This window comes from Lemur catta, chromosome 7 (genome assembly GCF_020740605.2).
Source record: "Lemur catta isolate mLemCat1 chromosome 7, mLemCat1.pri, whole genome shotgun sequence".
NCBI classification, from domain to species: Eukaryota; Metazoa; Chordata; class Mammalia; order Primates; family Lemuridae; genus Lemur; species Lemur catta.
This window is the reverse complement of record NC_059134.1, coordinates 84767141-84790540: the sequence shown is the minus strand read 5'-3', so window position 1 is coordinate 84790540 and position 23400 is coordinate 84767141. Positions and strand designations below refer to the sequence as shown.

The 23400-nt window shown below is 38.6% G+C and overlaps 1 protein-coding gene across 8 annotated transcripts in view; it reads right to left on the bottom strand.

Annotated features, from left to right (window-relative positions):
- PDHX (pyruvate dehydrogenase complex component X) overlaps positions 1–23400 on the bottom strand; it is a 69158-nt gene that overhangs the window by 45554 nt on the left and 204 nt on the right. The window contains exons 1-2 of one of the 8 annotated variants that reach the window (XM_045557791.1): positions 23066–23321; positions 7360–7440 (exon numbers count right to left, since the gene is read on the bottom strand). In XM_045557791.1, coding sequence (XP_045413747.1) covers positions 7360–7440; positions 23066–23225 — 241 coding nt within the window. In that variant the 5' untranslated portion in view covers positions 23226–23321. Of the gene's footprint in view, positions 1–7359; positions 7441–8683; positions 8702–9048; positions 9824–10836; positions 11008–11043; positions 11213–23065; positions 23322–23400 lie in introns of those variants that run through there. The other 7 variants (XM_045557798.1, XM_045557795.1, XM_045557796.1 and 4 more) reach the window with 7 other exon arrangements.

Here is a 23400-nt window from a genome sequence, read left to right as displayed (position 1 = left end):
GAAAGAATGATCCCTAATTTATCACAAAACTAAGGTTCTATTAATATAATGTAAATGCCAAAAGAAAATTTTGAGACTAACTAATGAACCATTAAGTTTCCAAATCTATTGAGTTTCAGCTTTGATCAACAATTTAGTGCTATAATTTAGAAATGCTGCTTGGCAAAATAGTGATAAGGACCCTCTCCCAACTCAGACGTGAACTTGATTCCAAGCTCTGACACTTACTAGTGATCTCGACCAAGTCACTTAATCTCTCGGACTCTCAGGAAAATGCTGAATGTACAGCTATATAAAAAAATATCATGACACTGGAAGTACTAATGCTTCACATACATGTTTAGGTAATACTTTACAATATCTTTAGGTGAAAACAAAAATAAAACATTATATAACCATTAGGAATTAAGACAAATTCCAGTTTCCTACTCCATATAGTCATTTCTATTATAATATATCATTCAACAAACGTTGACGTGTACGGCATTGTACTGTGCACTGGGTATCACAACAACAATTAAGATACGGTTCTGTCTACAAAGAGTTGAGTGGAGAAGACTGAGCAGCTAGGATAGAGGCTCATGGACAGCAAGAGGTAACAGACGGCTTCTCAGTTGCCACGCTGATGGCTGACTGGTTGCAGGAAGAGATGGCAGCCCTGCAGCGCACCATTTCTTGTGGTCCATGTCAGTGGCGGAGGTGGAGCGGGCCCGGAGCGAGAGTGCGGGCCCCAGGAGGGGCCAGAGCAGAGGTCCGCCCGGGGGCCGCTCCCCAGCACCGACGCCAGCATCATTTGTTGGCTGTTCCTTTGTCCAGATGGGCAGAGCCAGAGCTGAGGACTGTAGTACACAGAGGCTTTCCTTTCTCTTTTTAGATTCTAGGTATGAAGTATAGTCTTGGTCAGACACAGTTAACGATGATGTTTATTAACTAAACACATCCTGTGGCTTTCACAAAATAATTCTTTTCTGCCAAAAAATAAGAATTAAAGTCTCTATTTAAAAGATGTGTGGTGGTAGTGGTAGAAGAGAGCTAGTTTTTAATCTGCAAGACCAAGTAAATCAGAGCTACAGGAACGTTAAAGAACATCAAAGCTTTTTCTCAGTGCTGTGTTGAACCATAACGACAACCATTAGACACAAAAATAATTGTGTATTCAATGGTTACTAGGTGCCACCATGTGAATGACTGTGTGAGACACTGTGATAAAAATAGTAATAACATAAGACAGAGCTGCTTCAAGAAGTTCCTAATCTGACTGAAGAAATGTACCACAAGCAGACAATGCCAATCCCATCCAATTAGTACCTACAGCAGAATGGGAATACAGAGGAGGGATCCCAAGTCAGTGTTTGCAACCCTTTTCACTTCATCACACACAAAGAGGATGTGGGTCCTGTCCGAAGGGCTGAAGGCATGAGTAGCAACTTGAGAAGGGGCCTGTTAGACAACCTTAACCTCCCACACATCCCTCTGGCCTCTCACATGAGAACTCTCTAGTGGCTACTGTATTAGACAGTTCACCACAGAACGTTTCCATCACCACAGAAAATCCTACTGAATAGTACTGTACTCTATGATTCCATTCACCAATTTTAAAATTCTGATATAATACCAATATTAGCAATCACTGTAGAAAAGCATAATAATGGAATGCAATTTAGTAATAAGAGGAATGAACTGCTCATAAATGCTACGACATGGATGAACCTGAATCACGCTAAATGAAGGAAGCCAGTCACAAATGACCACATATTATATGATTTTATTTACATGAAATGTCCAAGAAAAGGCAAAATTTTAAAGATAGAAAGTAGGGCAAGGTTGTCTGGGGTTAGAGATGGGAGAAGAAGTGACTTCAGTCAGGCAGCAGGGATCTTTTTGGGGTGACAGAAATGTTCTAAAACTGGATTGTGGTGATGGTTGCACAACTTTATATACTTGCTAAAAGTTACTGAATTGTGCACTTAAAATAGGTGAATGTATGGTATGTAAATTATGCCTCAATAAAACTGTGAAAATAGTGGCACACTGAAAAAACACTGACGCTACTTGTAAAATGTACTTTTCAAAAGTTTTCCATTTTATCACCACAAACATGTACATATTCCCCAGAAATAATCGAAACCAAAGCCTCATCTACAGTAGAATCCAAAGACCCATATAATTTTCCCCAGGCACTTAATGATATAGGATACAGCTTCCTTCAAAAGAATTTTATTTCTAGATTTTATAACAACACTATATTAGTTATAGCCTAAGACATTCACAAAAACTATTTGCAACATGCCAAATCCCTTGTCTCGGGACACAAGGAAGGCTCACAAAGAATGACAGTATCTGAAGGGCAACACCAAGAGCAGCAGCGGCAAGCACCACTGTTAAGTGTGCTTACTACATATGTTCCAGGTACTGTGGGGCTCCCTACTTGATGGAATGATCTCAGCCTGGTTTTCTTCCACAGTGCTTCACAGCAGAGCAGAAAATCTTAAACAGCTCAAGAAAGAAAATAATGTTTTCCATATCCTCAAATATTCTCCCATAAAAGGGAAACAAGAATATTCTCTTCCTTCTGTTAACAGATTTGACCTTTCAATTGATGAAAAAATAAACTATGTCCAATTTGATTAAAATAAACATATCTGAAGCACACTTCCCCCCCAAATAAAAAACTTTTAATAAAGATGGAGAATTACAGCTCAATTCACCTTTCAAGAGATTCTGAGGCCAGGCGCGGTGGCTCACGCCTGTAATCCTAGCACTCTGGAGGCCGAGGCAGGTGGATCGCTCGAGGTCAGGAGTTCAAGACCAGCCTGAGCAAGAGCGAGACCCCGTCTCTACTAAAAATAGAAAGAAATTATACGGACAGCTAAAAAAAATCTATATAGAAAAAATCAGCCGGGCATAGTGGCGCATGCCTGTAGTCCTAGCTACTCGGGAGGCTGAGGCAGTAGGATTGCTTAAGCCGAGGAGTCTGAGGTTGCTGTGAGCTAGGCTCAGGCCACGGCACTCACTCTAGCCTGGGCAACAAAGCGAGACTCTGTCTCAAAAAAAAAAAAAAAAAAAAAAAGATATTTTGAAATTGTGGGTGTTCCCTAGCACTTTCAGTTTTTTCTCTACTAATATTACAATATATATATATATATTTTTTCAATCCTCAGACTGAAATTCTAATACTCAAAGCCAGGATATACTGTACCTTAGATTACATCTAGTTCAACTCACTCCCAGGTAGTTCATGGCAGAGTGGGCACCCCAAAAGACAAGCCATGATTCCTGAGCCAGAGTTCTTTTCATTGTACCCTTATACCTTTGGCTTAAAACATACACACACATACACACATGGCATTAGTGAAAACAGTTGTGAATTAGACAGTCTCAGATTTTCAAGAAACCTTAAAGGTTTGTAAGATTGAACTGCTATCCACTGAAGGTTATAAGATCAAGACATAGCCTTTGCTTAAAAATAAACTAGATTCATAACTAGATATAACACTGTTTTTTTTTTTTTCAAGAAAAATTTCAGTCTTCTTCATGAGTAAAGGTCTAAACACATTGTTTTAAGTAACGGTGACCATCCATTAATACAGGTCTCAAAATCAAACAAAAACATAACTAGTAAGAGAAAAAGGTATATAAAAAAGTATTATCAGAATATAAATTTGTTTTTAATATAAAACAACTGAACCAATTTATCATAAATGTACCAAGCACCAGGCACACTTAGACATACACAGTTATACCCACATGTATAGTATGTAAGCGTTAATGAAAAAAGCAAATTACACGCAAAAGATCACAATTAAATCACAAAGGTGATGTGCTTAAAAAAGAGACTAGCGAACTAAGAAACAAAGATTAAGACTGCTCTCATTTACCACGTTTTCATAAAAAAAAAAAAAAAAAAAAAAAAAAATTCCCCTTCATCGGCAGAACACAGTATTTTAAGAGCAACCTTCAGAGGAACATGCTCCAGGGGCTTAAAATACATCTTGGCCCATCCTATGTTAAAACAGCACATTGCAACAAAGAAAAAAAAAAAGAAAAAGAGAACAGAATGATGAAACCATGAGTCTCCTGGCCGTTTATCACACTGCCCTGAGTCTAACGGGTATGAATCACTTATCAGATTGCAGTGAGCCGGAAGTCTGAGAGATAAATGTGGCCCAAAAAATCCTCTTCTTTACTGGCCTATAAATTCTCAAAGTGTGAAGAAATTTAATCTTTTAAAAATCATCCCTAAAAGGCTGCTCTGTGTCTGAATCATTATTTAATGAAACCACCACCCTGTCATACCGAGTATGGAAATAGCCAGAGCTCTATAATTCATCAGGGAAAAGAAACCTAAAAATAGATCCCAATTGATTACATTATTTATAAAGGTGAAACTTCCTGAGATACTGATAATTACTTTAAAAGATGGCAGCAGCCATGCAGAGTCAATCGCTCAAAGTGCTTCCCAGTGGAGCAGTGGCTCTTTCATTTATATGAGATGCGTCTGTCTTAAATTCTAGAAAATTCTTTGTCATTTTTTTCTTTGATATTAGCTCTTCTTCCTCATTCTTTTTTCTCCTTCTGGAATTCCTACTATTGGATCACTGGATGATTTTCATTTTATCTTTCATGTTTCAACTACTCTTTCTTATTTTCCAGGGGCTTATCTCTTGTGCTGCATGTAAGCTAAATTTCTTCAAGTTGTTCTTCAGTTCACAAACTCTTTGTTCAATCATGTCTAATCACACTTTAACCAAACCTTGAGGTTTTTTGTTTTTTAATTTTAGAGACAATATTTTTCATTACTAGATGTTCTATTTGTCCTTGGATGGTGTCTGTCTTTTCTCATATTTTCAATTCCTTCTCTTACATGTTTAATCCTTTCAAACATATTTTTATGTATCTAATATAATTCCAATTAACTACAGTTCTTGGAGTTCTAGTCCTGCTGGTTCTTACACCTACTGACTTTCGCTCCTAAAAGACTGCTTCCATGTGCATTATTAAATTTGAAATTATGAACCCTTGGTAAGTGGGGCTTTACCTGTGAATCCTATGTAGCTTGAATTAGAAGCTCTATCCTTCTAGAATAATGGCTCTGCCAGGCCACCCAGGAGGATTATCAGTCCAGGACCACCCTACCTCTACCTGTAGGTTCTCAGAAAATACAAGTACTATAAATTTGAGTGCCAAAGCCTTATGAGGACAAGGCTATGAGATCAAATTTTTAAGGGAGGAGGTATTTTTATTCCATTTAGGAATAAAAGTCAAACAAATAAATTTGCCTGTTATCATACACATTAAATTCCACATCCATATGCTGATGACTCTCAAATTTCTACTAATATTTCCAAGCAAGACTTCACTCCTGAACTTCAACTCCTAAAATGAATCATCTATTGAACACCTTCCCTTGAATATCCAATAAGCATAAGTTTTACCACATCAAACCTGAACCTCATTCCTGATTTCCCCTCTTCCCTCTATACCCCACCCCCCCAAAAACCCCAGCTGTTCCCCATCTCACAACTCCAGCCTTCCAGCTCAGGTGCAGTGGTGCATATGGCCTCAACTCCCACTTACTGTTCTGGATACTGGGACACTTGGTGATCTTCCCTTTTCCTGTGTTTAAGCTCAACTTACATTGAAAAGATTTGTTTTATAATATTATATCCAATAGGGAGCAGAAGCCTTACCCCATCTGTTTAGAAGGTCAGATTGACTAGAAGCCCTCGGTGCTGGCTTTTCAAATGGGAACAGGCAACAGAGGCTACTGAAATTGCCTATAGTTACCTCTTAATACCAGAGTACTCTTAGGGCCTGTTCCATTCAGCACAATGCTACTAACAGGGCTTGGAAAAGCATGTAGAAACAACTTCCTAGTAAATAACCATGACTGTCGATATATCTTGGCTTTAGGATAACTCTCACAGACGGATAAACTATAGATCAGTATTCAAGATCCTTCCCATAATCTACCTTATCTCACACCCACTATGCTCTCAATGCAGCCAGAACTACCTGCTGTTGCCAAAGTATGTGTCATGACATTCTCCTTGCAAGACTTTGCCTGTATTGTTTATATTAACTGGAACGTTCTTCTTTCTCACCTTTTTTTTTAAAGGCCATTTATTCTACAAGGACCGGCTCAAATACTACCTCATCTGCAAAGCCTTCCCAGGTCCCTGTCACTTACCCTAGTTTTGGCTTACTCTCCCCTCTGCCAATACATTTATTATTCGACCACTTACAGCGTTGTTAGGTCTGTTCCAATTACTATGCTACTCATAACAGGGAAACGAAACATATTAACAAACTCAGACATATTGAATGGAATTAAGCAATGTTTCCAATCAGACCCGGGTGCATCAAGGATCAGCCATGATCATCTGGATAGCCTCACTGTGCCATACCTCCTAACCTCCACAATGGCTCAATCCATAGTTCTATCCATAATCTATCCTGTTGCCCTTCCTAGCAGCCCAGACTCCCTAGGAACTGGGGCCTTGTCCCAAACTCCCAAACTCCCAAACTCATAGCTAGGGTTCTCAAGTAAATTCTTGCCAGCCCTCTTCCTGGTGTCCATATTTGTCATCACTGGCAAAAGTGATGTCATGATAGACTAGACCTCCTGCAATCCCAGTGCAACTCACTCTGCCAGACTCTGATGTTCTGCCTGTTGCCTAAACTCTCTCAATGCTATTTTATAAGCACTAGACTGAACCACTCAATACCAGCATTTGCCTGAATGACATCTGTGCCCACTGAATCATACACGGACACCCTGGAAGTCCTTGCCAGGGCTAGTCTCTGGTATCAGACAAGTCCTCCCAGGCCACGTCCTTCATTCTCAACTTGCTCTTCCCTTCTCTCTTCCCCTTGTTAACATTTGATTTACCATTCCTCCAGGTGAAGCATAATAATGGTTGTTGGGAACTCATCTGGTCACCTATAATTTCTCTATATATCTAACAATCCCTAATAGGAACTAACATTCACCCTCTTTCCTCCACAAAAGTTTAACCCGGTGCAGAATGAGTAAAGCATAAGAAAAGATGGCTACACAGAGTACTAAAAGAGGATATTCTGTGGCTAAGACCTGGAGGGGTGACTCTACTGCCACACCTAGCAATGACCAGAAGAAGAAAAGAAAGCAGCTGCCAGAAAAACAGAAAGTCTCTTTCTGCAGCTTCCTTCACATTACCTGCTCCTTTGTCCTTCTGTACGATGAGCACTGCAGCATACTCACCTCTTTGGCCCTCATATTTAATTTATATCATGTATTGGACAATACAACTGATTAGGAAAAAATTCCAAATGACCAAATAACAAAGCACACAAGACATCAGTAATGTACTTGCTCACCTTCCTTTTTCAGCCATTTCACGATGTTCCCTTCTTCCATTGTAGGAGACAGTGATGGCATTAGTATCTTAATGGGATCAACTAAAATTGAAAAAAAGGAAAGATTAGCCATAAAAAATAATGTACTTCATGAGGCATCAATAAAGTTCAAGTAAATTAATATCAATTTCTATTTGAGAAAGGATATTCCTAAGTCTAAAAGACTCCAAGTTGGTAAACTAAATGTCTAGTAAACAGTATGGAAAAATAAATTCTCAACTTTTTAAAAAATAAAACTCTTTTTTGGAATACTTTCGACTCTTTTTTCATAGTTTCCCAATCCTCTACACGTTTTCAAGCCAGATGCTCACGAGTTAAAAACAAAAGAAAAACTGATTTAGGTTTCATCTCCTCCTTCCCTTTTTGTCTTTGCAAAAAACATTTATAGGTAAAGAAAAAGACTGGGAAAAAACAACCAATAATAACAAAAATGGGGTTCTAATGACCTACAACAGAACAATGAAGATCAGAGTTTAAGAACTGGCTTTTTCTTTTCCTCTAATAATATATTACTCAAGATTCAAAGGTTCCTGCTAGTGAGTGTGAAAGAAAAAGTTTGCCTTGGCCGGGCGCGGTGGCTCACGCCTGTAATCCTAGCACTCTGGGAGGCCGAGGCAGGTGGATCGCTCGAGGTCAGGAGTTCGAGACCAGCCTGAGCAAGAGCAAGACCCTGTCTCTACTAAAAATAGAAAGAAATTATCTGGCCAACTAAAATATATATAGAAAAAATTAGCCGGGCATGGTGGCGCATGCCTGTAGTCCCAGCTACTGGGGAGGCTGAGGCAGTAGGATCGCTTAAGCCCAGGAGTTTGAGGTTGCTGTGAGCAAGGCTGACGCCATGGCACTCACTCTAGCCAGGGCAACAAAGTGACACTCTGTCTCAAAAAAAAAAAAAAAAGAAAAAGAAAAAGTTTGCCTTGTCAAGAATGACCATGCAATAGAACTTAAGTGTTTAAATTAATCTCGGATTTTGTTCCATACCACAATTCAACTGGGGATCCAAAAAGGTAGACTTCAAACCAGAATGACCTCCTGATGAAGCATAACTACCTTTTCCTTAGGTACCAAAGAAGGAAACATCATATATTTGCCCAGCTGAGCTTCTCAATAGTCAGCTACTGTCCAGGAATATACTCAAAGAGCATACAGCGTTTAGATTACAACTTACTAATAATATTTCATGGTACCAAATTACATTCCCTGAAGTCTTCCATAGAACCTATTCTCTCCTCAGATTATTCAAATCTCCAAACCTAAACAAACAAAACACTAGAGCATAACTAACCTATTTCAAATATGGAAGAGGACAGAACAAGGTTTGTCTCCATTGATGTTTTAGGATTAAAAACAAGTGAATGTAGCACTAATGGTTAAATGAGGATAAATATTTCCCTGGGAAATATTTTACTGTAATTTCAAATGGAGAGTTAGTTCCTATGGCTTCAAGACAAAGGCAATTCCATCCCTTTGAAGTATTTAGAAGAAAGCTTCTGGTCCTTCTTCACTTTTCCTCCACTCCTCACTGAAGGATGCAAGTATACAAACTTGCCTCAGTTGTTCCCTCCTTTTCTTTGAAGAACTTAAAGCCTACAAGGAACCTGCTGTAGTTTCTTTCCAGCTCTTCCAAGTGCAAGGCACACATGGACCTACCTTTCAAAGGCATATCATATCCACAGAGCCACCTCTCTGTTTCCACCATCAGGGCCCACATGGCGTAAGGTAGCAATTCAGATGTGTGTGTTTGCTTTATATACACAAACGAACTCTCCCTCTCAAACAAAAAGCCCAAAGTCTAAATATGAGGTTGTACTAAGAACAACTGTAGAAGGCCACAGATCTAAGTTACATTCTCCAACCCAATGTAACCATCAGCATTAGGTCTGTTACTTTGAACTACATTTGTCTGACTCTTTTTCTCTCTCTCAATTGGTACCAAATTCTAAGGCTAGAAAAGTAGAATTATCACCCTAAATGCCTCAACGATGATAGAACTCAACCCAAACTCCAAGTCAACATGTCCATTCCATCAATGAGAAAACCACAATCCAGACTGATTAAGGGATGTGAATCTACCTGCTTAACTCTCAAGGGTGTATTCTACTACGCTGTGCTAACTTTATGTCTCAGTGTTCCTTACAAATATGGATTATCAATTAATCACCAGTTATTTATAGCCTATTCACCCAGAAATTCAAATATAGCAAACCAGAAGACGTATCAAGCCCATGTGAGCATTCTTCACATGTCTAATCAACGATCCTAATAAAATCTTTCCCTGCCTTGAGGATACAGAATTCCTGTATTATAAAACCACTTTTCCTACTGACAATGAAAATTTCAAATGTGGAAGAGAATAGGTAATCTCTAAGTGCATTATATATTGGAAACGTGGAAGGAAAAATAGCTACAATAAGTTTCCTAACTCTTAATTTACTATGAAAACAGTTATTGCAGAAAAGGTTGGAGAACATAGGCCATCCAACTCCAGTTCACTATAACTCAATAATTATAGCTGCAATAGTTCAATTCCCAAGCTACTCTTAGTTAAAATGCAAATTATAACTAGAACATAGCTTTAAAAATATTTGCATTTTTTTCCTGAGAAAAATAAGTCCTTGTGGACTAAAATAGGCATGTTAAAATATTAGGTAAAAAATAATTTAAACTATGCACAACTTCAAGTCGTAACACTGGAGCACCAAACTCTTGAGTGAACTACAATTAGCAAAGTGTGCTTAGGGAACGAACACACACACACACACACACACACACACACAGAAGCATATATTGTAACATTAGTGATGCATCTCAAAACCCAAACCATAACAATTCTACAATTGCAAAAATTCTTAAAAAGTGCTCAAAGCTTAATACACTACACATTTCAAAATAATAAAATGAGCTTTCTAATCCTCTACATTATGTTGTGTGACTATTACCTTTTTCATTTTTTACATGGCCTGATTAAGAAAACAAAAACATTTGCCCAAAGAATGTATATAGCCAGCTCAAGGCTCAGCATTAATTTTGTTAAGCTCACAATGACAAATGAGCTTTTTAATTTTAAAAGGGGTAACCTCCCCCCCAAACAACACCCTTCCCATCTAAATAGCACCAGGGTAAGAGGCCAGACTCATCTTGAAAATAGCTAAAAACAAAGAAAAAGGCCCCAATATGTTGCTCCTGTCAGAAAGTTCAAACCTGGTATTGTGACACAGAATACTTCATAAACATATACGTATTAAATTTATATATCAAATAGAGTTCCACTTTCAAAAAGCAACTAAATGGATCTCAATTATTCTATACTCAGATTCCAGACAAATACTAAACTGATTCTCTTAAAACAAAGGCTCGGATTGGCCTCCCCTTCCTCTCTGTTTTTTCCCCCCCAGTATTTGTTAATTGTTTATCAAGAGAAATTATTCCTCAGCCCACCTATTCATAATTCAGGAACACAGGTCAGTGACAAACTTCTATGTAAATCAACCCAAAGAAATTCTTTATATTCCAAAATCACTTTGCACTCTGAAAGCTACCAGCCTTCATCTCCTCAAAATCTTTCACAGAATCATAATTTCTATAGAAATCTACATATGCCCTTTTTCTTGGTTCAGCCACAGCAAACTTATAAAAAGCTACAACCACCAGGGATACACCGACTGCTTCACAGACGCCGGGCCAGGAGGCCACACATGTTTCGTCAAAGCACTGGAAGCCATGGCAGTCACTATCCTCGATGGGTTCGCCAAACTCAACACGTCCTTCCTGACGTCTGATGGAGAAATGAACTACGCATCTTCCTCCTACGGGCGCAGAGCCGCCTCCGCGCACGCGCAGTTCCGCGCACGCGCAATCGGTGCCGTAACCGCCTACGTCACATGTGCTGGGGGCGGGGAGCGGAAAGGCTCCTACTTTTTCACCACCCCGCTTCCGCCACGTTTTCAGGTCGGGCGCGTCTTGATCTTCCCCATAAGAAAATGTCCTGGGAGCTCCAGGACACCCACCCCAGCGCCGTCGCTTCAGTGGAGCCCAGGCTGGCGAGGCAGGGCAGCGGGGTAAAACCGAGCAGTTCTGCGAGAGACCCGGAGCCGTGGTGTCCGGCAGTAACGGGCTATCCCCGTTGAATGTCGTGTTGGTCAAGGCCTACGGGAGCCCGGTGAGGAGGTCCCCTGCCCCATTCCTGCAGTCGCATCTGACCCAATAGACGCCCTCCTCTAGAGCTTTTCCATGACTTCATCCTCCACCCACTCACCTGGCTGTTTCTGGGTTTTGACTCCTCCCTTAGCAGTACCTGGGTGCTTATGTCACCGACCCGGACTGACCCTTCCCTGGACGAGAACCCTCCCTCTAAATCTGAGGGCATCACCTCTGCTAGCTCTATAAGTAAAAAAAAAAAAAAAGCTTTAGAATATTCAGTAATTTAAAAATATAATAGAAAATAAATCCTAGGGCACAAATTCCACCCCTCCCCGCTACTCACTTCCCTGATCCACACCCGGCTTTGACCACCTTGCTTTGCTCCAAGTTTTACCCTGAAGCATCCCTGAGAGCCTGAATCTGGAGATTTTGGAGTGAAGGCATACTTTGTTTTTTTTTTTTTTCAAATTGTCTTTTTATTAAAGGTTCTTTACATCTTTTTGGGAAAAAAAGAAAGCCTCTCTTCAATATTTTTATACTTTGGCTCTAGTTGCCATGATACAATGCGTATTTATTTTTATGATTCTATCTCCTATTATAATCTTTCACCTACGAGACCTTCAAATTTCCACTAGTCTTGACATTAAGGACTAAATTATGAAACCTCTGCATTTATTAAGTATTATTTTCCAAATTGTCACATCAAGAACCTCAAAAATTTTCATATTTTAAAAATAAAAACAATACAATCATTCCTCATACAGTCACCCTTCATGGAATAAATTGAAACTGCTTCTCTGAATAATGATAATAAAATATAAAAATTCTGTAACAGATCACTACCCTTACTCTGAAATGAAGGTAACAAAAACCAAGGAAGGATATTATGGACATCTCCATTATTCAGTACTATATCTCTTGATCGATTATACTCATTTATTACGAAGAGTAAAATGTACTATATTTTCAGATCACTCTAACCAATCTACTCTCAGATTTTCATGCTAGAAAAATCACTTCAAAAGATTAGCATTAATGTATTAATAACAGCACATATTTCATTTTAGTATATCCTCTTTTGATTAGATCATTATATACATCGTTTCCAAATATATTTTTCCAGTGGGAAAGTAATTATACAATTAAAATTTCAGCTTTGAGTGACAGGGCTACACATAATTAATATGTGTTTTATGACTGCTGTCAACTTTATTAAGATAGTGTAGGTTTTTTTAGCCTTCTTGGAATGGAATTTTAACCTATAGCTAATATCATTTAATTTTACAGCCTTCCTCCTCATTCCAGTGGGCAATACATTCTATTGTTCACCAGTCAAATTTAGAAGGCTCTAAAATGTGCACCAATTTCCTACTAACATTAACTTTGCACAACTATGGATAAGAATAAAGGAAATGTGGTTTTTGCTCCACTCATTATACGGGTTATTTCAATTAGTACTCAAAAAGCACTAAAAATTTAGTTAGAATTTAACCCTTTTGTAGTCATTTTAGTGTTCTGTTCCTTTTTATAAAGCTAGCAAATTTTATTTAATTGGCTTATAAAGTCTGCCCTTCTATAGTAGTTACAAAACATAATTAAAAAAATTTTAAGATGGCTGTAGTAATCTACATGTCCAGTAGTTTATATTTAAGCACAGTAATTTGAAAAGTCACACAAATCATTAGAACTTTAAATTTTTTGTCAGCAGAATGAAATAATAAATTAAAATTTTTGCTTAGTATATTACTTTCCTTGCCATGCCAGCCACACAAGCAATCTATCAATCACTGAATTTTATAGTAGCTCCTCTAAGCAATTCCTGTATTTCTTCCAATCTGCTCTTCCAATTTTTCTACAGTATAATTCCTCCTTCAATTCCAAATATGGTACGTTAATCTAATTCTACTTTCTTATTCTCCAAAGTATTTCTTTTATCCTAAGAACAGTCATACTTTAGCAAACTCAATTATATCAAAGCTTTAAATTGATGATTTATACATGAACTCTAAAAGGTCTCCAGATTAAAAAAAAAATTAATGCAAGCAAACTCTTAAAATACAAATGCAGAACAAATTGTTTTATGGTTAATATGAAGCAAATCTAAGCTCCATTACTCTGACTAAAGTAATTAAGGAAATTCGGCAGTTTACATATGGTAAAGCTGAAGTGTCATGCTCTAGTTCATTTATAGAACTATAATCCAAGCACAAAAATCATGAAATGAAGATAGACCAAATGAAGAAGTAAATTACTCAGTACTTTCTTAGTGTGCTTCCCCGTCCCTAACATTAATTTGCTGCTTCTCTAACAGGGAGAGAGACTACTCATTTAATTGCCTCTCATTTCAATGCAGGAACTCACTAAAATTGAACCTTTAAAATTGATGTTCAAATGAAACAAGTCTGCCATCTGCAGGCTGAATGAAATAAGGCAGAATGAAGTACAGGTAATTTTAAAATTAGCACCAGGGCACAGAATAATATTAATACTGCAGCTTTGAATAAAGGCAGCTGCAGCATTTTTTTAAAAAGGAGTGTTTGTCATATAAGTCTTCTTTGTTCAAATAGTTATTTTGGTGTGGTACTGGTGTAAAAATGGATTGAAAATGTCAATGGACCACAAAAGAAAATGAATGCACAACTGTTTGTATGAAAATAGAATTTACATGTCTTGGCATGCTAACAAACAAAAAATAACCCATAAACAATATATAAGCTGAGTATGCCTTATCTGAAATGCTTGTGACCAGAAGTGTTTTGGATTTCTGATTTCTTCCGATTTTGGAATATTTGCATTATTCTTAATGGGTGAACATACATAATCCAAAAATCTGAAATGCTCCAAAGAGCATTTCTATTGAGCCTCACGTCTGTGCTCAAAAAGTTTCAGATTTCAGATTTTCAGATTAAGGACACTCAACCTGGATATGGCATAATCCAATTTCTACCTGGCCAGCACACACACAGACTGAAAGGACATACTCCAAAATGACAGTAGTAGTTATCTCTAGTTAGTGATATTACCATAAGGACTTATTATTTGTTTCTTATAACCTACACGTTAATACTTTTCTACAATAAATTTATCCAGTTTCACTCCCTCCCCCAAACTTACCTAACACTAAGTAAAAAAAAAAAAATGTGCTTTTGTTTTTGTGATTTTTAAACAAATCCACAAGGTCACAGAAGACAGAAAATGGCACACAATTTTGGAAGCAGAATTGTAAATAGATGAGTAAGACCCTAGAAAGCCTAAGATACCCTAAGCCAGGGAGGATTTGTGTGGCTGCTATTTGAGGAGCAGCTAGATACCTGGATCCTCTCTCTTAATCCAATGCTAGGTTACAACCCACCCTCATTCAACAGAAGACGAGATTGTTTTCGCTGGAGATGATTCAAAAAGAGGACCTTTGGAATGGAAGTTCAACCTACACAGAAAAAGCAAAAACGGTATAACAATCAAAATATGGGACAATACATGACAATCCTCAGTTGTGCACAGCATTTTTTTAGTGTAAACATGGAATGGATTTAACCGAAATAACTTCAATGGAGAGGGAAAACCGAGACCAGAAGTCATCCACAGATAATGTCTAAAATAGAAACAGAGAGATGGGCAAATGCCAAAATAAAGTTAAGAGACAAAAATGGAGGAAGAAGGGAAATGGGGAGAGATGGGGCAGAGACTCACTGTATTGTTATAAGCCTTTTAGTACTAGTAGCCTTTCGACTATTTAAATTATATTATGTATTACTGTGTTAAAGGAAATATCTTAATAAAATATTAATTTTTTTTTTGAAGGAGAAGCAGGATACCATAGTGATTAGAGAGCAAGCGCTGGCACCAAACTGCCTAGGCTCAAATTACAGATCCACCACCTACAAGTTACCTAATCATTCTGTGCCTCAGTTTCTTCTCCTGTAAAATGGTGATATAAATAGATTTTTGTAAAGAAATAAAGTAACATATGCAGAGTCTTTACAATGAGGCCTGGCAAAGATTAAGTCTCAACAATGTTAGCTGTTTATTATTGATAGGGAGCACAGAAATGGTTAAGAGGGTAGATTCTGGAGGCATCCAGATAGTTGGCTAGATTTATCACAATATCCCATTACACGGCATGTCACAATTCCTTCCTGGGGTAGTAAGAGATGGATGCACAGGTTCCTTTCACCCTCCCAGCCTAAACTTGAAGATTTGCTTTTTACTCTCTCCTTTACCTAATCTAGCCTTGTTCTCATATACATGTATGATACAGTGCTTGGCAGTTTAAGTGCTAAAACTGAGGTATTAATATGAACAAAATGTAATAGTTGGTGGAAGCACAATCTCTACACAATGAATTCACTTATTAAACTTTTCTCAGCTTACCCTTTGGGAGTATATATCCTGCCTGGACCCTCTCAGATGTATAGTAAGATCTGAGAGGGTTGCACCTAAGTAATAAGAAATTATTTCAAACCATAAAGAAGTCACTCTATTTGAAGGAACAGTATGAACAAAAGAAAGGAGAGGGAAGAGATGTTTAGGGGAAGGTGAACAGTCTGATGAGCCTAAATGCACAAGTAAACTTACCCACACCCAGATCTGAATCAAGATTTCCAAATTATAGGCTTTGCTGTGGTCACCTATGTAATTATATCCACTAGTCATTTATGTATAATCAGAACCCCTATATTAAAATACATCTTTCTTGTTCTCAGATACGTTAAATATCCTCACAATGTAGCAGAACTACTTTCTGTAAGAAATGATCAAAATGTTTATGGAAGGAGGCTGGAGATTGGGCAGCATTTATGGATAACAGGGAGATATGAGTCCCCTGGACTCAGAATTATACACAAAATTTTTCATGTATGCATTGTCCTGAAGAAGTGGTATAGCCTTCTAATAGATGTGTGCCCCTCTAAAAACTAGGGCTAATAGATTCCCAGCAAACTATCCTGAATTAGACATTTGCCAATCCTAATTCTCCCCTCTTCATGTAACAGAAGAAAGTCTTTGATTTATACAGTTACAGAAAGGTATCAAATAGAGCATTAGGTAAAGTAAATAAATGTAGTGCCTACTCCCTCCAAAATCACCATATGCTCCATTTTGTTTATGGAATCTACTGATTCTTTCTTACACTTTTACTTAGTATCCAATGACACCTTAGAAACAAGGCTGGCTGGAATCTAGGTAGCATATGGCTATAGAATGTATTTCCTCTGAATTAAATAAACCACTTTAGAAGAGGTTTAGAAGAGGTTTCAGCTTGCAATACTGGCCTTCTTGATATTAAACTATAAAACTAAAATTCTACATGAATCCCACTTTATTTTGCCATCCTGGGAAAAGGGCACGGAGAAATCACCACTCCACTTATAGTCTAGCAAAAGAATGAACACACACATGATAGTTTGGGGATTTATACATTTTGTTGTAAAAGGCAAATTAAGTTCAAGACAAAAATAAGAAGGTATATTTAAGAGTCTATCATCTTAGAAATTTACAGATAGCAGGAAGTTTAAATATACTCTTAGTCCTGCTACCCTTACACACAGTCTAGAATTTTGATGTCTTAAATTTTTCTAAAATGATAGTGATATCACAGCTGTCACTGAAATGCTAGCCCATAATGTAGTTATTACTAAAATGTCTGATTTCATTAAAAAAAAGAAGTGTTCATTTAGAATGTACACATGGTGAATAAAACTTCAGTATGTTGACACTGTTCTGCTGATGTCTATAATCAAGCTATCATTTGATACCGAGGTAGGCTGTAGTTAAGCAAAAGGCATTGGTGTCAAACCTGGGTTGAAGTGGAACTCTATCACTAGAGTACAGCATTAGTTTTTGTGAGTACTAAATGAGTTGATTCACATAAAGTGCTTAGAAGGCTGCATGGTATTAATATATAGGAAGCTCTCAATAAATGCTATTAATACTTATTTCCATACCTACTATCTGAACTTCTTTCATACTGGAAGAGGCTCAATTTTGTGCAGCTGTTTGTTTTTCTTATGCACATGTGCTCAGGGTTAGTGATTCCAACCTAGCCCCTTATTAGTCAAAGCCAATCCATTCTTCACACCAGTGAAGTCAAGCCAGTGACTGGCTTAAGGGCATTTGACTCAATCCTGGTCAATACAGTATAAGGGAATTCTGCTGTGGTAACAGCAGAAGATGTGTATTTGTTTTGCAAAAGAGACATCCAAGAAAAACCATCCTTTTTTTTCCTCTGGACATCATCACATGCATAGTTCCAAAGTAGTCATCCACTTAACTCACTAACCTTGGGCAAATTGCTAAACCTCTCTGAGTCTCTATTTCCTCTCCTATAAAACCTGATGAACTTTTGCAGGGTTCTTATGGTGATCAGAACTAATGCAAATACAGTGAGCGCTCAGTATGTGATGTCTACTTCTAATACCTCCCTTTCATATACAGAATAAAATGTTTGAAAGCAAAGCAAACATATACAAAGTATTCCTGATAACCTAAATCTTAGTCCCTCATGTTGCTGCTTCTACTAAGATCTCTTTTACCCCCTTCCTATTTTCCCTGGATGGCCACACATCTCAACTGAGTAGCCTCTATCTGCTTTGGTCAGGTGATGATACATTTTCCTTAGTCATTACTTACCCTAGAAATAATTAAAATAAAGGATTACTACACTACTGGCCTACTTTAATCAGATTGTCATGGTAACAGACATAGCAACCATTGATTCCCAAATAATAACTACCATTTAAGAGAAAATGTCCAAACCACAGCTTTTGAAGTATCAGCCATGTGTACCCAATTCTCCAACTGACCTATAATGGATCAATCAGCTTCTCTATCCAGGGAATTTGAAAGAAGATCAGAGAAATGATGGTGAACACTTGAACTAAACTGACAGAGTATGGTGCATAAAGACCTTACTCACCAATAAGGCAAGGCAAGCTGACATTATGGAGAAAGAAAACCATAAGTAAGGAGATTGACAAGTTGGCCCAGAAAAAAAAATGGAAACCAGAGAAAGAGAAAACACAAAGGAGCCCTAGAAGAAATAGATGGAATCATTATGATTCCCCTGTGGCCCAGTGGCACTTTATATGTGATGTTCTAAATCCTTTTACTTCAGCATTCTATGTGTTTCTGTTTTCACAGTTAAATGGGAGTTTGAAGAAATATTAACATAGTATTAATACTATACAATCAACTATTATCAAAGTTGCCTCTCCCCTTGTGAAAAACTTGGATGCCTACAGAAAACAGGCAGGTGAGAGAAGAGGGCTAGTATATTAAAGGTTTTTTCTTTAGATTTAGCTATCCTTTATTTTCATAGTAAATTGCTAAGAATTTCCTCCTTTACACACACACACAACATCTGCTCTCTCCTGTTTTTCTTGGTCTATCTTTTATCTTCTGCTTTCCATAGAGATAAGGGTACAAGAAAAGAATGACAACTAGAGGTGATGGCAAATACCAAGGGATAGTCAGCCTTGCTGACTGAGAAGCAATAAGAGTGTTAAACCAGGAAATAATTTCCTACCTAAAAAGAACAATCATTACTCAGTCTCAGGCAACTGTTCCCACATAGGGTCTACTTTAAATTTTCAAGAAAATACAAAAATCTGGGTTTTTATGTAAAGTCTCCTAGTTTTTAAATATTATCAATAAACGTTTCTTCTAAAATGATGTGGGTCAATTCACTGGCTGCCAACTTGGAATCCGACTATAAACTTTAGGGTCCCTTTATAACATCCTAGATTTCTAGCTTCCCTAGACATTTTTGTTTAATATGTATAATAAACAAGGCCTATAATTATATATTATGCAAATCACTACCAAGGTTGAACCTCATTTTTCTATCCACACATTATTTTAAATTCAACATGTTATTCTTCAGAGACAACATAAAACCACTATTATTAACATCTTATTATTAATTTCCAAATCATGCCACCTACTCTAAAAGGACAATAATATAAATGCTTCAAAGTTAATTGCCTAAGGTAGGTTGAAAAACTTTACAAATGCTATCAATCACACCTGACCTCCAGATCTTTGTTTATACTGTTCCTTCAGCCTGGAAGGGCTGCCACCTCTTCCTCTAGGAAGCCTTTTTATGTACTATTAACACTTTCTTATCAACTTGAACTTACCCCTCAGAGCTCCCTGCACACACTACTGAAATCATGCCTTTATTATTTATCTCCCCAAGCAGAATATAAATACCTTAAGCATAAGGCCTATATGGAATTTAGGACTGCATGTCCCAAAGCTAAATATGACTAAATGGGCCACGTAGCAGAATACTGAGGATCTGTTTTGTTCAGCTGGCCAACTACTTTCCAAGTAGGCTATCGTGTGTCTGGCACCTAATAGATGATCATTTCTTCACTCATTGTTCAGTAATATCAGTGGTGAATAACATAGTCTTTGCCTTCTCAATTAACATCTCAGTTGAGAGAATGAGACAAATTAGGGATTTGTTAAGCACAAATAAATGTATGTATATAAATATATAAATGCTCTTCAGTTCACTAGCATTATAGCTGGGCCTTTGAGAGACTCATAATTTCACTGAGCCTTGGAATTTTTGTCCAAGTAAATGCAGATCATGCCAACTTTACTAAGTTGTGAGAAGTGAATAAGAAATTCTAGGAAGTGCTAAGTAAATGGCATATGTCATAGCACGTAAAAATGCTGCCAACACCTCTTCAGAAAACTAAAACTCCACGGGTACTTCCAATGGATAGATTTTTAAATACTGGATAGATGTGTGAAAGGAGAAATCATTTAATAAACGTACTTAATCCACATAGTCAACAGTAATCCAAATAGTTGCTTAGTTTTTATGAAATGATAGTTCCTACCAGCTCAGAGAAAAAAAAACCAGTGTAATTCACGCTTTGTAAAAGAAATAGTTTAAAGATTGCCACGTGTATTCAGCATGGCAAAACAAAAATCTGTAGGGGAAAGTGAAAAGGAGATAAATTTTGCCTCAGTATTAGGAAAAAATTCCAAAATTTCCAACCAACTTGAGTTACCCAACAACACAGCTTCACAGCGGAATGCCTCCTGCCAAAGACGTTCACGTCCTAATACCCAGAACCTATGAATATGTTGTTACATAGCAAGAGGAAATTATGGTTGAAGATGGAATTAAGTATGCTAATCAATTGACCTTGAGATGGGGAGACTATCCCAGATTATCCAGGTAGACCCAAAGTAATCACAAGGGTCCTTATAAGTACGAGGAGGAAGGCAGGCAGGAGGGAATGTCAAAAGTGATGTAAGATGACAAAGACTGAACCAGGCTAGCACAGTAGCTCATACCTATAATCCTGGCACTCCGGGAGGACAAGGTGGGAGAATTGCTTGAGGTCAGGAGTTCAAGACCAGCCTGAGCAAGGAGACCCTGTCTGTACTAAAAATAGAAAAAAATAGCTGGCCGTGGTGGCTCAAGCCTGTAGTCCTAGCTACTCGGGAGGCTGAAGCAGGAGAATCGTTTGAGCCCAGGAGTTCCAGGTTGCAGTGAGCTATAATCATGCCGCTGTACTCTTGCCTGGGCAACAGAGCAAGACCCTGTCTCAAAAACAAAACAAAGAAGACTGAACCAGCCATTGCTGACTTTGAAGATGGAAGCGCAAGCCATGAGCCAAGGAATCTGAGAAGCCTTTAGAAGCTGGAAAAGGCAAGGAAACAGGCCGTCCGCACAGGAGTGGAGAACCTATAGCCTTCTGATTTCAAGATTGTTCCTTTTTAGCACCAAAGGAGGCAAGAAAAGCTTCATTTTTCTCTGCTGTACCCCTTTTAATAAAAGGATTTGTTCTGTAAAATTTGGATTCAGTCAAAAGGCCCACTTAAGGACCCAGAAGGCCACATGTGGCCTTAAGGCTGCAGGTTCCCCACCCCTGGAAAGCAGCCCCTACCAACACAATTTTAGCCTAGTGATATCTATTCTGAACTTCTAACTATCAGAAAATAGATTTGTGTTGTTTTAAGCCACTAATTTGCAGCAATTTGTTGCAGCAGCACTGGGAACTAATTCAGCTTGCCTTGGGATATAGTGCTGCTCCCTTACAGGTGGTTGGTGTTCAAACTGCTTTACAGAAGTTGTTTATGGTGTGTGTCTGGGGAATGGGAAGTAGGTAAAATGTCAAGATGATTCAGATAAGGATTGCCTAAGTGAGTTTCTAAAGGCAGGAGTCTTTTAACTGGGCCTATGCATGAACATTTTTGTGCATATAATCACATATGCCCTTTTCTCTGTATAGAGTCCAAGCATTTTCAGAGATTCGCAAAAGGATCTATTTTACAATGTTAAGAACACTCTTTCTAGATTATGACCAATACTAAGCTTTTAATATTCCATGATTTTCTAAGGCAATGAGTCTCATAGAGTAGTCTATCAAACATAAAAATAAAACATCAAAACTTATCTAACGGCTGCTTGTAAAATGCAGATTCCTAAGTCCCACCCAAGACAGAATCTCTAGAAGCTGTAAAATAGTTTAATTTTAACAAACTTGGGGGGGGAGGGAGAAGAGAGGATTCTATACACATTGTTAAAGAATCACTGCTCCAAGGAATGTTTTATGAAACATTACACCAAAGAAACTGAAAAATTGTTCCCATTACTGAATCTTTAGAAGCATCAATGCACTCATCTCACTGTATGACTTTGTGCAAATTATTTCTTCTGAGCCTTGGTATCTCAGAATATGAAGGCAATGTCTACTGCACCTAGTTATTTAGATTAAAATTCATTCTGTGGAGTGTAAGGAATGATTGGCAACTCATACGCCACACTAAAAAAAGTTAGTCCTATTTTCCACCCTCCCCCTCCCCATTCCGTTCCCCAAGTAAGGAAAAACAATGTCTGTCATGTCATTTTACATACCTTTAAATACAAAAAAGTTGTGTTAATTGTGTCAATATCACTACTAAACGACACTTTCCTATAATGCTTATTGGTATGATTCCCCTCCTAAATTTTCACTCTTACAAGAGAACGTTTGCTCAAAATATTCTCCCTGACCTATGTCTGTGATGCCGTAGGTATTTACAAATTAAATCTTTTAGGAGTCATCGCGTACGGTAACCCGACTAGCCTCCATTAAAAGATCTCCCAACAGAGAAAGGCCTAGAGAATGAACAAGAACCGCTAACAGTGACTTCTAAACCTCGGCAACCTTAGGCAGCTTTTCCAGGTCGGAGATGTTTAGACAACCCTTAAGAAACCTGAGACGCGATTGGAAAGGAGCCTGAGAGAAGAGCATTTAGGAACCTCTCCGAGCCTCACAAATAACCCAAATTCCAAGGCAAGGTCACAAAGAAACCATACAAACCAGGGGACCAGGGGCAGAATCCAGTTCTCCCAGCTCCCGAGAAAGCCCTTTGCGGCATGCATTAGGCCAGGTCAGCGGACCCCACCCCAAGAACTGGGAGCCTGGGCACCTCCACACCCAACGCAGGCCCTAACCCAAGACTGCTCCTGACCCAGGCCCATCGCTCAGCTACAGAGAAGCTGAGAGTTTCCGCCACTCACCCTGAAGCTGCCGCGTGCTGTGAAACCATCTCCAACTAGCTGCGCGGCCGAAAGACCACCTAGCAGCCTCCCTAACCAGCCCTACGCTTCGGCGGCCAGAGAAGCCGAGGAGGTAGCTTAGCAGCCGCGGTTCACAGCCCAGCCTCCAGGAGGCCGCCATCTTCCCAGCCTTCTCACGGGCTGCCCGCAGCACAGCCTGATCGCTCAGTGTCAAGGCCCTCCAAGGCCCCGCCTCCTATCTGTTGACCACGCCCCCTGAGTGCTAGCCGTGCCCCGAGGTCTCGGAAACTTGAAGCCCGCCTGGCCCCGCCTCCAACCCCGTCGGCCACGCCTAC